The sequence below is a fragment of the Gracilinanus agilis genome, chromosome 4 (assembly GCF_016433145.1).
Source record: "Gracilinanus agilis isolate LMUSP501 chromosome 4, AgileGrace, whole genome shotgun sequence".
Classification (NCBI taxonomy): domain Eukaryota; kingdom Metazoa; phylum Chordata; class Mammalia; order Didelphimorphia; family Didelphidae; genus Gracilinanus; species Gracilinanus agilis.
Window position 1 is genome coordinate 443,456,713 of NC_058133.1, and position 17,087 is coordinate 443,473,799.

Sequence of the window (17,087 nt, forward strand, 5' to 3'; positions counted from 1 at the left end):
TAAAAAATTACTTTGAATTTAATAGTTAAAAATTTTTCATTCTACTAAGTGTAACAATCCACTATGTTAAAAAAAAAGCTAGAAATACATGTGTCTATAAGATTATTCAATCTGCAGAGCCTTGGTTGTTTATTTATGATTTTCATACAACTTTGAAGACCTCTTGAAATAACCCTCTGGTCCTTAGGTTTGGAACCATTTAGCCTATGATATTTTTGAATGGAATAATGAATGAATATGACCTTAAGGATAGATTCTATCTTTCCAAGCAAGTGAATTATTAATTTTAAACATTTTCTGTTTGCCTTCTAACTTAGTATTTTACAACTTATACCTATTTCAGTCTAAAGGGAAAGGCAGTTTTATGAGGAAAAAAAAACAACAACAAACCATTGGATTGAGAGTCAGAGGAATTATATTCAAATCACAATTAAAATTCATCAATATTTATTAAATAACCTACTAAGTACCAGTTAACAAGTATACCAAAACAAATGAAGTAGTCCCAGCTCTCAAGGGACAGCTTATAGTCTACTGGGGGGGAGTGTGTATATATATTTGTATTTGGGCAAGTTTACACATACATCACCATATATACATATGTGTATACATACAATATAAAATTGATATAAGGTAATTTAGGGATAGAAGGCACTAGAATTTGGACAGGATCAGGAAATGTTTCCCTGGAGAAAGTAGTGCCTGCATTGAGTGGTTAGAGATACACATTTTCTCTTAAGAACAGCACTAGGTGCATCCTAAATATGTTGATGTGCTGCTCTATTGTTGCCTTTAATGTTAAAATGTTAGTGACATTTTAAGTTGTTTCTATGATTTGTTCTTTGATCCACATATTCTTTAGAATTAAGTGTCTAAATTTTTACTTGTTTCATTAGTAATTCATTATTTAAGATTTATGTTTTTCCTCATTTATTTGAAGTTTTGGTACCCTAATACCCTTTCACTTTTTGTGACGGCATAATGCATAGCTGAAAAGCATGTATATTTCTTTTCTGCCCTTTCAATATTCTCCAGCTGTCTATTATACCAAAATTTTTTAGAATTTTTTCATGTCCTTCAATTTTTCCAACTATTTTTTGGTTTAGATTTGTCTTAGAGGGGTAAATTGAGGTTTCCCATCATAATTTTATTCCTCATTTCTCTCTGTAACACTTCAACTCTTTCCTTTACGTATAGATTATACCATTTGGTACATATATTTAGTATTGATATAAATCGTGATACCTTTTTGCAAAATGTAGTTTTCCTGGGGCAGCTGGGTAGCTCAGTGGAGTGAGAGTCAGGCCTAGAGACAGGAGGTCCTAGGTTCAAACCCGGCCTCAGCCACTTCCTAGGTGTGTGACCCTGGGCAAGTTACTTGACCCCCATTGCCCACCCTTACCACTCTTCCACCTATGAGACAATACACCGAAGTTAAGGGTTTAAAAAAAAATGTAGTTTTCCTCTTGATTTGAATTAGGCCATGTCTTTTTTTCTGATGTCTGGGGTCATTTTCTTAAACAACCACTGCTGTGGCATCCCCTCCCCACAATATGCATACACTTTTTTTTTTTTAAACTTAAGCTGACGCCAAACCCCTTCCCTTTTTTTACCTCTTGTGTACATCTTTCTGGATAAGTTGTGTTTCTTGAAAACAAAGTAATGTTGGATTCTGCTTTCTTGTTAATTGTTCTCTATGCTTCCATTTTATGGGTGAATTTATTCACATTTACAATTGTATTTGACTTCTGCATTTCTTTGTTTCTTACCCACTTGTTATAAAGAAGTGATTGGTGAGCTCAGTGCCAGTGCTCCAGGTTTGGTGTAATAAGTTCTATTCCCCTACCTCTACTTGTCTTTCCTTCATCCAGAGCCCTGTCTCAGATGCTTAACTTTTCATACTTTTCAAAATCCACTCTCTTTTAATTAGAAGGTTTTTTTTTCCTCTTAAGATTAATCTCTCTCTTAATCTTCTCTCCCTCTTATTCTTCCCTTTATCTTCTTCCAATTTCCTTCTGGTTTCCTTTTTGAATGAAATAAATTTTTAGAATGGCTGTGTGTGTCCACTTTCAGAGAAAAAAATAATACATAGAAATAAGTAAGATACAGTTTTTTATATATATGTATATATACATATATGTCAAATGATGCCTTTTCTAAGGGGGGGGGTAGGACAAACAAACTAATGGGTTAGTTAAAAAAGAAATGAATTTCTATACCTATTTGTTTTTGGATATTGGTCCCTCCTTGGCCTAGTTCATGGGAAAGTAAGGCTCAAGTGTCCTGTACTCTTCCCTACTCCTTCCCATGTGTTTGTATAGTTTTATACTTATATATCCTGATTTGTCAAGAGAATTTTCCCCTATCTTTCCTGTCCTCCCTCTAACTCAATGTCCAGTGCATTCTTCTTCACCTTTCCTGCTATTGTTATTTGTTATTTTCAGGTCATTAAACCATAATTGAACCACTCTTTAGTCCTTGTGATTGCTCACTCATGTTTACTTCTTTATATTTCTCATGAATGTATTTGTATTTCAAAGTTTCTACTTACCTCTGGTCTTTGTCAGGAATAATTGGAAGTCCTAATTATATTAAGGACCCCTTTTTTCTCCTGTAGGATTATGCTCAACTTTACTGGGAAGTTTATTCTTGACTCTAAATTCATACCTTTTACCTTCTGGAATATTTTTTTTCAAGTTCTTTACTTCTTCTGGATGGTAACTTCTAAATCCTAGTGTTTATTGTGTCCCATTGTTACTTGAATTCCCTCTGGCAACTATATTTCTTTGACTTGGGAGCTTTGGATTTTGACTCTTAACATTCCTGGGAATTTTTATTTGAGGGCGAATTTCAGCAGATGATATTTGAATTCTTTCTGATTGTATTTGGCCCTCTAGTGCTATAAGATCTGAGTAGTTTTTAGTGATTTACTGAAATATGCTTATAGATGTTTTGGAATCATTCTCTTCTAGGTTTCCGTCCCCGTCACCATAATAGTTATTTAAGATGGAATTCTTTTTTATGCACCGATTCTTCTATCAAACTTCCTTGCTTTGGACTTAATGCTAGGGCCAGGCTCTTTAAATTAATATGGGGACTATATCAGTTGAGGATTTGTCTGCATTAATCTTGCTGATTTCTTGGGTTATTGCATGCTGAGTTATTTTAGGATCTCAGTGAGGGGTCAGGCTGGGGACCTGCAAGCTTTCAGTGCTCCTACAGTGGTCTGATTCAAAGCAAAGACTGATCACTTCTTTGCCAGTCTGAATCCTTCAAGTGATACCCTGGATTTGGGTTTGTAAAAACGCCTGCTGACTTGACTGTGGTTGAAAGTTCTAATAGATGCTACTGTACTCAGTCACTATTAGCCATTTGGAAAGCTCTGGCTAAGAGGGAGCCTGACTCAACCCCTGGGTCAAAGTACATAGCCTGGGGCCAGCTATTGTTCCTTTCCATTTTGGCTACCCATAGGGTAATGGTTGCCTCTGATTTGCTCTGGATCTGAGGCCTAGGACTAAGTAATAAATAATATCGTGTCAGTTGTCATCTTTTTCTACATCCTACAGAAGGTTGGGATCTCCCTTTATGAATCTGAGAACTTCTTGCTCACACAGCTTCATTCCTATTCTCTATGCACTGAAACTCCACTAGTGTACTTCTGGCCAGATCTTATCCCTAGAGCCCATGGACTTGTGGATTTGATTTCTGTATATTGAATTTGACTGGAGTTATAACCAACTTTTTTTTACCTTGGATTTCCTGATCAATACTTATGTGCTTATGATCACACAATTAGTGTTTGAGACCAGATTTGAACTCATGTTGTCTTAATTTCATTTCCAGCATTTATCTAGTTTACCATCTATGTGACTAGCTAAGTAGCTTAGGTACTTAGCTATTACCTTTGAAGGTCACCCACTAAGAGAGTATATGGAGAGAAGAGGTCTCAGTACAGAGCCTTGAAGAGTATCTATAATTTGAAGGTGTGCCAGTTTTGATGATCTAGGAAAGATGACTCTAAGAGTGGTCACACTGGTAGGAGGAGAACCAGGAGGAAGTTGTACCATGAAAACTAAGGGAAGATCAAATATCCCACAGGAGAGAATGGTCAGCAATATTCATGTATTGCAGAGGTCAAGAATAAATGAATTAATAAAGAAAAAGTATTTAATAAGGACTTGCTTTGTTTCACAATTAGGCATTGTGTTAATTGAGGTTGCACATATAAATATAAAAGCCAGGATGTCTTTGGCCTCTAACAGGCAACACTGTCAATAGAAGATTCATATATAAGAGAATGGTGGCCTAGAATGTCACAGGGTTGGGTGAGTGGAGTCATAGGGCAGTCTTGACTTCTTTCCTAGAATGTTCTTAGATCTAGAAGTGGAAAGGGTGGGTAAGGGAGAATTCATACTTAATGTGCAGGATGTTGACCAGAGTAAGAAAGGTGAAGATTGAGAAAAAATAATCACATCTGGCAGTTAACAAATCATTGATGACTTTAGAGAGAGCAATTTCATTTGAGTGGTTAGAAACCATGTTGAAAAGTTTGTGAAGTGAGAGAGAGGGGAGGAAACAGGTGCAATGAGTATAGGACAGCTATTTTTACTAGTTTGGTTGAGAAAAGGAGAAATATAAGACCAATATTAATTTCTTTGGGGCTTATGACTTCGAATTAAAGGAGTTAGTTGCTCATATAAGTTTCTTTTTTTGTAATGGATATCAAATCCTCATTAACAAATTTTGTTCTTTTCTTCACAACTCCATGATTTTCTTGGCATATAAAATAATAATTTAACAATTTTGCCTCCTTTTGTTGATAATCAACTACAAGCAATGGTTCTGACCCCTTCCCGATCTTCTTCTTTTCTCTGATAGACCTTAAAATCTCCTAAAAGTTTTTGTTGTCCTTTTCTTACCTTAAGGGGTCTCAACTCAAGATTTAAATTTTGTCTTCTTTTGTTTTAAGAGAATGGAGGAGAATAGGATTTGTTTGTAGTAAACAACCTTGGCACTAAGAAACCCCTAGATTGACCCTTGTCTTGCCCTGGGCTGAACAGTAAATCTGAAGTACCTCTTAATTACCCTTCAAGACCAGCTAAAAACAGTCATAACCTCCAGTAACACTTAATTACCTTAACCTTAAGTCATTGTGTATTTATCAAATTTTCTTTGACTGGTGCTTCTTTCCCAAGCTCTAGTAACCCTTGGTCACCAGGCAATTATTGCCCTTTCCAGTCCTAAAATCTATAAACACACTACTTTATGCAGTTCAATGGAAGTCCCAGGACTGCTATTCTTTGTGTCTTCCTAGGTTAATCTGTCTGCTTCTATGAAAGACCCTTATTATAACTACATTGGTAGTTCTATGTTTTTCAGGTCGACAGTAGGCAGCATAGAAGAAACCAGTATATGGGGAAATGTTAAATATTAAAGAGGTAAGATTAGAGAGCTCTGCTACAGACTGTTTGTGTAACATTAAATAAATCATCTAACATTTCTGGGGCTCAGTTTCCTCATCTGTAAAATGAAAGATTTGTACTAGATAGCTTCTGAAATAACCTTCCAGCTCTAAAGTTTTGATTTTATTTATTAACTTCCTTTACCTCATCTATATTTTATACTTTTAAAAATGCTTTTGAATTCCTATTTTTTTACACACTCCTTCCTAATCAGTTCTTTCATTTATCAGTCCTCTTTAAGCCCTTGCTTAGTGTTAGACTTTGTCAAAATGATGGGATTTGAGGAAAGTTTTTAAGGAATAATAAGAAGTAGAGAGAGGAAAGATAAGCACTTAATAGATCTTTGTAAATTCAAATGATGAAAAAAAAATTGGAATGCTGATTAAGAAAAAATGGAATCTAGGATATGTACTGCTTCCTGGACTTTAAAAAAAAAATCACCTTAATTCAAACCCTCATTACCTTTTCTCTAGATTGTTGTGCAGGCTTCTTCCTGCTTCAAGTCTCTTCCCATTCCAGTCCATCTTCCATTCTGCTGCCAAAAGTACTTTTCCTTGAACCTAGATCTGATTATCATTCTAATTAGCAAACTCCAGTATCTTCTTTTGCCTCCATAATCAGATATTAACTCTGTTGAGCTTTTAAAGTCCTTCAAAACCCTGACCTAATCCATAATTTCATTGAGCTTTATTTCCCTAGCACTCTGCAATTCAAGCAAACTTCACTTGACTTTTAATCTGTATGCCTTTGTGCTGGCTTTCACCCATACTTAGAAAATATTTCTTCCTGAGTTCTGCTATGCAGAACCTTTCTTTTTTCAAGATCCAGCTTGCACCACTTTCTATATCAAGACTTTTCTGATCTCCTCAATTTCTAGTCCCCTCAATCCCAAATTTCATTGGAATTTTAAAAATATTTCTTATTTATTTTACTTGTTTGAAAAATGAGGATAAGAATAGCACCTACCTTCTGAGGTTGTGTCAGGATCAAATGAGATAACATATACAGCACATTGCAAATTTGAAAGTGCTATGTGAATGCTAGCTTTTAAATTCTCATTATTTTTTTATCCTCATTTATTTTACATATGCTTATATATGTGTATATTATCTCTCCCATTAAAATGTAAGTTTCTTAGTAATTGAGATTATTTAATTTGTTGTCTTTGTATCCCTAGCACAGTGTATGACACATAGTAGGCTTATTTTTTCTGATTTTAAAAAAAAACTCCTTGACATATTGAGAAAGTGGACAAAATAGCTGGATTATTTGTTGTAGTTGCAGAATACTCAATTGACTGAAAGTTATTTCATATGCTACATCAAAAACAACTGAAGATGAATGTGAATTATATTCCCATATCATTAACTTGTGCTGAGCACCAGCAGGAACTTTTCCACGCAATTTGTAACCTGTATATATCGGTATATCAGTCAAGTTTATTATTGACTTTTGAAAATTCTACTAAAGGATAGGCTTCTAAAGACATTATATAGTATGTTAACTATTTTTTTAAAGATTCTGTTTAGTTTTACAAACAAATATAAAACAACCCTACATTTCAGTATTTTTTTCTTTAAAAGGAGTAAGTTGTTCTGAGGTACTATCTCACACCTTTCAGATTATGACAGTAAAGGAAATTGATAAATGATGGAGAGATTATGGAAAAAGTACTATTGGTAGAGTTCTAAACTGGTCCATTTGTTCTAGTGTTTTTTTAAGCTAAATTTGGTACCGTACCTAAAGGTCTATAAAACCACATACACTTTGACCCAGCAGTACCACCACTAGGTCTGTATCCAAAGAGATCAAAGAAAAAGCAAAAGGTCTATTTGTGCAAAAATATTTGTAGCAGCTTTTTTTTTATGGTGACAAAGAATTAGAAATTGAGGACATGTTCATTAATTTAGGAATTGATAATTGATAAGTTGTAGTATATGATCATTACTATGTTCTCATCCAGTTTTTATTGTCTCTCTGAGCTTAAAGTACTGAGAGAGGAGTTAGATGCAATTTTCTCACTTTTTCCCTTTTATAACTTTACCATAATATAGTAGGTTCTTTAATAAATGGCTTTGATTATTGGTAATCATTATTTGTTAATTTTGACAGCTGAAAGACTTATCATCTAGCATTTATTAAACACATATTATATACAAGGAACTGTTCCAGGGACTGGAGACAAAATGAAGTCAAACAGTCCTTGTCCTCATAGCGTTTGCATTCTAACAAGGGAAGAAAACATGAACATAAATAATTATGTATAAAATACATGCAAATCAGATGCAAAATTAACCCAGGTGGGGAAGATAGCACTAACATCTGGATGGGACCAGAAAAGGCTTCATGTAGAAGGTGGTGCTTGAGCTGAGCCTTTTTTTTTTAAAACCTTTACCTTCTGTTTTAGAATCAATACCATGTATTGGTTCTAAAGCAGAAAAGCAGTAAGGACTAGGCAGTGGTAAGTGATTCGTCCAGGGTTATACAGCTAAAAAGCATCTGAAGCCATATTCAAACTTAGAACTGAGCTGAGTCTTGAAGGAAACTGTATGTTCTAAATGGTAGAGCTGAAGAGGGAAAATATTCCATGCATAGGAGGACAGCTAATTCAGAGTCAGAAATAGAAAATGGACTGGGTTGGTTCATTTGTTTTGCGTAAAACATCAAGAAATTCCATTTGGCTAGACTATCTGATGGGGAATAGTGTGTAATAAGACTGGTAATGATAGTTTGGGACTGGATTGTAAAGAACTTTTAAGTGTCAAACAGGATTTTTTCAGTGATGCCTGAAATTCTGAATTGACTCCATTCTAAGCTGAACTTTTATGGACTTAACCTACTTGAATTTATTTGTCATAATTTAGTTTCATCCCTTTATATCCTCCTCAGCCAAGTGATTTTGAACCACAGCTGTCATTCAAACCCTGGTCTCCATTTTTAACTACCCATTCTCTTATTCCTATCCCCCTCAATCCAATTCCAACATCCTACTATAAAGCTACCCTTCTCTTCCACTGTGATTAGAAGCTTGCTCCACAAGTGTAACAAACTAGCTTTCATATTAAGCCTTTTTCAATTTTATTTCTTCCATTTTCTTGTACTCACTGAGACTTGACATAAATTCTTCACTCAGGCCTCCTGATTCCCTGATCATGGAGGGGATTTGGAATACTCCTTTATTTCCTACTGCATCTTCCACACTCTTCCTTTTCTACCACCCTCACTCATTAACCTTTGTCCTTTGAGGTTCATGCAATCTCTATTTATCACCCAGTAAATATTCTTGTGGCTGTTGTATACCCATCTTAAAGATTCTCTCCTTCCTGAGTTCAGTACTCAGTTCACAGTCTTCCTTTCCTCCCCAACTCCTGCCCTCATTACTATGGGACTTGAACGTCCACACTGATACTCCCTCAAACTCCCTAACCTCATAGTTCCTTATCTTACTTGTTTCCTATGACCTATTTCTCTGTCTCACTATAGTTACATACAAAGATAGAGACTGTCATACTCTCATGAACTTTGAAATTCTTTTATCTGATAACAACCTGTTATCATTTTACTTCTCCCTTGGCTCTGCAACTCCAAAACTTATTCTTCTTCCTCCAAACCCAAGTTATTTTCTCATACTAGTATCTCTACATTGGTTACATTCTTTCTCTCTTCCTCATCTTGACTCCTTGTTGAATCAATTCAACCCTATTTTGTCTTTTCTCAGTCAACCCCCATTCCCCAGACCTATTACCATTCTTTCCTTGGATTTCTCCCACATCCATTGCCTTTGGCTCTATACGTGTGCTGCTGAATTAAGCTGGAGAAAATCATGAAAGTGGTGCTGATTAGATCCACTACGTTTATGTAATATAATCCCAACCAAACTCTTTCTGTTATTAGGCAATTGATTGGCTATGTAAGATGAGAAATAAATGAAAAGATCACAAGATCTTATATTTAGAACTGGAAGGCTAGTATTTTTGAATGAGGTCAAGAGAGTTTATAATACCGTAGTGATAGAGTTAGAATTTGAATCTGTGTTCTCTTGACTCATATGTTCAGCATCCTTCCCATGTCACCATGTTATCTGTGTAGGTTTTTGTGGGAATGTTTGTTTCAAAATGTACCTTATTTTTCTTTAAGATAATTTCAACAGCAGTTTTTTTTTAATAAAATCAGTTTCCTCAGGTAAATATAGATTCATCTCAGATTTATTTCTACCAAAGTAAAGTTCATAATGAGGAAGAGTCAGTATGCCAATCTAGAAATTTAACAATAAATTCAGTATAGTTTTAATATTAAATGCATTTTTACTACATTCTAATTCTTTGAAAATGGACATCTATGTATGAGGTATTTCTTCACTTGATTAACTGACATCATCCTGATTAATAACTTAAACATTTCATGTTTGCTTCTAATGCTCTTATTTCTAAGTAGGGTGAAGGAGTGTGTATATGTGAAAGATCCACTTAACTACTTTTTAAAAAGGTTCTTTATCATGAGATCAGAAGGTTACATTGAATTAATGCTGTAGTTAAACCTTGGCTATTAAGCTCTTTTCTTATTAATGAATTATAGGCTGATTTCCACACTTTAGTAAGCACATAGTATTTAAGTACCCCTAATGTATATATACAAGGATACTATATACTAAATGCGCTCCTTAACATCAGGGACTACCTTTGACCTGACTTTACAGTGCCTGGCCCATAGTAGATGATTAATAAAGTGACAGTTTAGATAAAATAATTTCTTCCCTCATGAGGCTCACAGTCAGTTGAGGACTTTAAAACTCAAATATAGGAAACTCACATACACATTATTAAACCATAAGTTCATTAGACTCAGGTACAAGACAGAGCTGTGTGAAGTTTGAACATAACCATTATTGACCACAAGGCATCCCAGAATCTTTTGGTTGGTTTCCCTACTTTGACTCCATACACCAGTTCATTCTCTACTCAGCCTCCAAAGTAATCTTCTTAGGGTGCATTCTCTGACCATCCATCCTCTTTTCAGTAAACTCCTTTGGCTCTTCATTCATTAACTGCAGGATAAAAAATAATATCCTCTCTCTGACTTTTAAAACCCTTCACAACCTGACCCCTTCCTACCTTTCCTGCCTTCTCTTGACTTCCCTTTGTGTACTCTACTATCCAGTGTCATTGGCCTTCTCTCCTACATATATCACTCTTTCATCTCAACTATATTTTTTCACTGACTTTGTTCTGTATTTGAAATGTACTCTCTACTCATCTCTGATTCTTGGCTTCACCAGCTTCCTTTTAAGATTAAGTTCAAATCCCAGCTCCCACCTTTCTGTGGAAGCCTCCCCCAACCCCCTAATTCTAGTGCCTTTCCTTTGTTACTATTTCCTATTTATCTTGCATATAGCTTGCTTTGTATATATTTCTTTACATGTTATCTCTCCCATTATTAGTTTGGGAAGTATCTCAAGAGCAGGGACTCTTTGTATCCATTCTGCTTAGCACTATGCTTGGCACATAGTAAGTGCTTAATCTTTTATGGATTGATTGTAAGAGAATGGTATGTTCATAAATAATTTAGTGGTTCTCTGAAATTATTTTCAAATTTAAACTGTATATATTGTTTATGAGTTTTCTGCATCAGAATTTGAGCTTTTTGAGGGTGTGGGCCTTTTAAAAATCTTTGTATTCTAAATACTTAGAAGAGGTTCTGATATTTAGTGAGCACTTGATGAATAATTGTTGATAATGATGATTCCATAAAGGAGATTGAGAGAGATCATTTAGGTAGAGAGAAAATTAAGGACAGTGTAATGAAAAGGTAAAGAGGAAAGAGTGTTCATGGTCATCTGTGTACAGTGTTATAGAGAGACCATGAGTAAAAGGCTCTTAGATTGTGCAATTAAAGAAATGATCATTAATAATTTTTGAGAAAGCAATTTCAGTTGAGAGATGAAACCAGATTAGAGAGGATTTTTGTAGGTACCTTTTTTTTTTTTTAAAGTAGTTAGGCTGGTATAAGAGGAGCTATATAGGATGAAAGCTAGTGGGAGATGGTAGGATCTTAAGAGTTTTGTTTTATTTGTTAAGAATGTTATAGTTTTGAGGTTATTTATAGCCAGCAGGGTAGGAAGATTGTAGGCCAGAGATAATACATAGAAGTATGTTTTTTTGTTTGTTTGTTTTTAGTGATTTGATACCGTAGTGCAATTTCCTTATGATATATGATAGTTTAACTCAAGCATCATATCCTTCATTCTTTTGAAAAAAAGACCAAAACAATTGACCCCTCCCCCCCCCACCACCACCTTTTTAAAGGGAAGACAAAAATCAAGAGAGGAAAAACCAGTGTCTTTTCTTCCCCTTTACTCTTGCTCCAGTACCCATGATCCTCTGAGAAATATGTTATATTTTTCTGTTATAGTATTCTTAAGTTATACATGTTTTATCAGTGCCAGTATAGAATAAGAGTGACATAGATACTATTTTGAGGGATGGAGGCCCTTTGGAGTATTTGGGAATGATCTGGGAATTCACAACCTTTTAAACCAAAGCAACAAGTCATACCAACAGTCAAGTCTATAGAAGAAGCTGAAAATTGTCTAGCTTTCCTATGTTCACTTTTTCTTCACTTCACACTTTACATTAATTATATTACATGTATACACAAATATACATATATACACACACATAGTTACTTAAAGGGGTAGGGGGGGCACCCAATAATCTGAGCAAAGTTGTTTTTTTTTTTTAAACTGTTAGCCTGCTGACACAAATTTGGCATCTTTAATAGGAATGTTTTGGCTCATATTCTTTCTCTTTTGACTTGTGAAGCTAAAATAAAGAGATATAATTGGTCATAGATTTAAGTATGTGGTTTGGAGATAATTATTGTCAGTGAGAAAGACGAAGCAGAATTTGTGATAAAGATACAGTGTTGCATATTGAGAGAGCAATATGTTTTGTCACATTATTCCCATTGAAATGGTTTGTGGGTACTTTTGTCCCCTTTTAATAATTTTTTCTTAGTTAAAATTGTAACCTAACTAAAATTGTCTAATCACACATGGCTTATTCTAGTATTTTTCTGGGCCAAATGGTACTAATATTATTGAGATATAAGGATAGAAATTGGAACTTTGATTACATTGACATAGGGTATTCCTAGATGAGGAAACTCCCTTTTCTGCTTAACTGACTTGCTCAGAGTAATAATATATGTCAGAAACTTCAATGTTGATATCTTTTTGGCTTCAAGGCCTGCTCTCTGTCCGCAAAGTCGTGTACACTATCCCTTGGTGATATTATAAAAGTTAATATGCAATGTGTAATCTCTCCACAGAGTTTCTGAAATAACCTCTTGGAACTTAATTTATTTTTTCATGTATTGCTCATTTATCTTATTCTTTATGGTTTAGCACCGAGTATTAAGCAAAGGTACCTATTTAATAATATTTTTCTTAGAAGATGATGAAGTGATTTTATTCATTTCTTTGAGAGTGTACCTGTGAATTTTTAGAAATAATCCTATATATAAATATTTCATAATCATTTCACATTTATTATTTGACATGTTATTCTTGGTTTTAATATAGCTTTGATATAGTCTCATATGGTGAAAATAAAAGTTCTAAATGTAATGTTTGTTGAATGTTAAAATATGCATATATTTTACTTTTGAAATATCTTTCAGCCAATGGTAATGACAGCAAGAAATTCAAGGGAGAAGATAAAATGGATGGGGCCCCTTCCCGTGTACTTCATATTCGAAAATTACCTGGTGAAGTGACAGAAACAGAAGTTATTGCTTTGGGCTTACCTTTTGGTAAGGTAACCAACATCCTAATGCTGAAAGGAAAAAATCAGGTACATATACCTTTTTTTCAAATTTCAGTTTTTTTTTCAAATTTCAAACCCATACTTTTTACCAGGTTTGAAAAGCTAAGAAATAGAGAGCTTGGAGATTAATGTGCTGTAGAAGGGCCTTATAACTTAGCTGGCTCAATGACTAAGAAAATGCAAAGGATTTGTTACAGAAATTGAGATTGCAGACTAGGATAGAGGCAAAAAATTTTGTACTAAAGTATTAATCCTGGAAGGCAATACAGAGGATAGAACATCTGGTAATAGGCCATCTGATACTTGAAATTTGATTGTCAGTTAAAAGATGAAGACTCTTTACTATATCTTTAAATTCTTAATTCCCAGAGAACTTTGTTTCTAAGCATTGCATTTAGAGATACACCTAATGCTTGGTGAGAGAACTAAAGATACTAATACCCAAAAGTTTGTCCTAAAGCAAGGCCTAGAGGAAATCTGATATTGGGAAAATAGTATTTTTAAATAACTCTCGAATAGCAATCAATTTCCCAGAATTCAATTCTCTCTTAATTATCTACTGATATTGAATTGCAAATAATATCCTTAATTGTTTATATTCTAGATTATAACTAGTTAATAACCATTCAAACAAGTTTTATTTAAATTTAAGAATACAAAAAGAAAGATGCTTCAATTTAACATCTTATTCTTTATAAAAATTATTTTAGGAATAAAATTTAAATTTTGATTTTATGGCTTAATTTTGGGGGAAATTATTTGACAGTGTTTTTATGTAGAGAGTTAAGGTCCATAAAATGCTGATTCAGTGTAGTTTATTTTTAATTGAATGAATTCCTTTCATGACAATTTTTAAGTGCTCAGTTTTGAAATGTAATATGTGGAGTTATCTAAATGGAAACTAAAATGAACCTTATGAAAGACAACTTTATCACTTGTGCTGTTGAAGCTTGTTTGAAAATAATAATTAAAAAAAAACTTTTACTGTAGGCATTTTTGGAACTAGCTACAGAAGAATCGGCTATTACTATGGTTAATTACTATTCTGCTGTGACACCTCATCTTCGAAACCAACCCATATATATCCAGTACTCCAATCATAAAGAATTAAAGACAGATAATACATTAAACCAGGTATGTATATATGTGTATATGTTTGTCAATTAAATATGCACATATTGTATGATATTAAGAATATGACAAAAAATAAGTAGAAACAAAATGTTTTTATATCTTTTAAAGGTATTTTGTATAGGCACTCCCCACTATTAGAAAACCTAATATAGGAAAAATGATTATAATTTGGTAAAAAAGAAAGGGATACACTAGAGCAATGGTAGGCAACTTTTTTGGCCGTGAGAGCCATAAAGGCCTGGGGAAGGAGGAGAACGGAGGCTGAAGACTCCAGAATATGGGGGGGGGGGTGGCTGAAGGGCCCCCTGGGGCACATCCTGGGGCCCTGCCTGGACCGACAGGTCAGGAGGTGGAGCCGGATAGTTGCTGACCTAGACTAGAATATAATAATTATAGCAAGCTAAATTTGTGCATTTACACTTAATTTGTAAATATTTGCCATACATTCCTTTTATAACATGTCTTTAAAATAAGGGAAACTTTTAGTTTCAAATTACTTATCAGTGCTTATAGAAGTTCACCAAGTTAAATTCCTTTCGTTCTTATTTTTTACTCTTTTAATAAATCATATGACCTAAATTATGTTTGTTTTTAAAGTGACACAGAAATTAAAATATTCTCAACTTAGCAACTTCATCATTTGAAAGCTGTGTTGTACATTATGCATTTTGAGTACTGTGAAATTTTCAAAGGATCTAAAGTTCTGGATTTTTTTTTTTCTTTTTCATTTCTTGTTAAATGCTTACCAAGCTGTCAGTATTTTATTTCTGCTTGGGCACTATAAGATAACTAATGTAAAAACTAATGTTGTTATCATAAGGGTATTTATATTTCTTGAGGTATGTTGAGAAATGAATTACTTAGGTTTTGGGAAATGCTTTGAAACTCTTTGTTCTTTTTCATGTACTAAGATGCTCTGAAAGAATTTCAATTTGATGTTTTGAAATTTGTAGAATCAGCACATTGTTCCTACCTGGATATGTTAATTTGAAATAATAAGCAATAATTAGTTAAAATAGGACTTGTTTAATTAATAACATAAACCATTGATGTGAACATTATTGCTAGAGCTTTAAATGGGAAAAACGTTATCAGTTGTGCTCCTGACTTTATTTCACCTTCATTTCTCACAGTAAAGTTCCTCTTAAAAATTTATTAATGATTTCCCTAACTAAAATGTTTAAGAATTGAATTTTTATTAAGTTTTTTAAATTTTAAACATTTATTAATATTCATTTTTTTCAAACATTTATTAATATTCATTTTTAACATGGCTACATGATTCATGCTCCTCCTTTCCCCTTCGCCCCCCGCACTTCCCCCACCCATGGCCGAAGCACATTTCCACTAGTTTTAACATGTGTCATTGATCAAGACCAATTTCCAAATTGTTGGTAGTTGCATTGGTATGGTAGTTTCGAGTCCACATCCCCAATCACGTCCACCCCGACCCATGCGTTCAAGCAGTTGTTTTTCTTATATGTTTCCTCTCCTGCAGTCCTTCCTCTGAATGTGGGTAGCATCTTTACCATAAATCCCTCAGAATTGTCCTGGGTTTTTGTATTGCTGCTGGTACAGAGGTCCATTACATTCGATTTTACCACAGTATATCAGTCTCTGTGTACAATGTTCTTCTGGCTCTGCTCCTCTCACTCTGCATCAGTTCCTGGAGGTCTTTCCAGTTCACCTGTAACTTCTCCAGTTTATTATTCCTTTTAGCGCAATAGTATTCCATCACAAGCATATACCATAATTTGTTCAGCCATTCCCCAATTGAAGGACATACCATCATTTTCCAGTTTTTTGCCACCACAAAAGGCGCAGCTATAAATATTTTCATACAAGTCTGTTTATCTATGATCTCATTGGGGTATAAACCCAACGATGGTATGGCTGGATCAAAGGGCAGGCATTCTTTTATAGCCCTTTGAGCATAGTTCCAAATTGCCAGCCAGAATGGTTGGATCATTTCACAACTCCACCAGCAATGCATTAATGTCCCAATTTTGGCACATCCCCTCCAGCATTCATTACTCTCCCCTTCTTTCATTTTAGCCAATCTGCTAGGTGTGAGGTGATACCTAAGAGTTGTTTTGATTTGCATTTCTCTAATTATTAGAGATTTAGAGCACTTTCTCATGTGCTTATTGATACTTTTGATTTCTTTACCTGAAAATTGCCTATTCATGTCTCTTGCCCATTTATCAATTGGGGAATGGCTTGATTTTTTGTACAATTGATTTAACTCCTTGTATATTTCAGTAATTAGACCCCTGTCAGAGTTTTTTGTTATAAAGATTTTTTCCCAATTTGTTGTTTCCCTTCTGATTTTGACTACATTGTTTTTGTTTGTACAAAAGCTTTTTAGTTTAATATAATCAAAACCATTTAATTTACATTTTGCAATTTTCTCTAACTCTTGCTTGGTTTTAAATTCTTTCCTTTCCCAAAGATCTGATAAGTATACTATTCTGTGTTCACTTAACTTATTTATAGTTTCCCTCTTTATATTCAAGTCGTTCACCCATTCTGAATTTATCTTGGTGAAGGGTGTGAGATGTTGATCTAAACCTAATATCTCCCATATTGTTTTCCAAATTTCCCAGCAGTTTTTGTCAAATAGTGGATTCATGTCCCAAAAGTTGGGCTCTTTGGGTTTATCATACAC

At 34.2% G+C, this 17,087-nt stretch overlaps 1 protein-coding gene across 5 annotated transcripts in view; it reads left to right on the plus strand.

Moving 5' to 3' along the window:
- Positions 1 to 17,087, plus strand: part of PTBP2 (polypyrimidine tract binding protein 2) — a 143,849-nt gene that overhangs the window by 81,826 nt on the left and 44,936 nt on the right. For all 5 annotated transcript variants that reach the window (XM_044672102.1, XM_044672098.1, XM_044672099.1 and 2 more), the window contains exons 4-5: positions 13,140 to 13,312; positions 14,276 to 14,419. In XM_044672102.1, the coding sequence (XP_044528037.1) occupies positions 13,140 to 13,312; positions 14,276 to 14,419 (317 nt within the window). The remainder of the gene's footprint in view (positions 1 to 13,139; positions 13,313 to 14,275; positions 14,420 to 17,087) is intronic.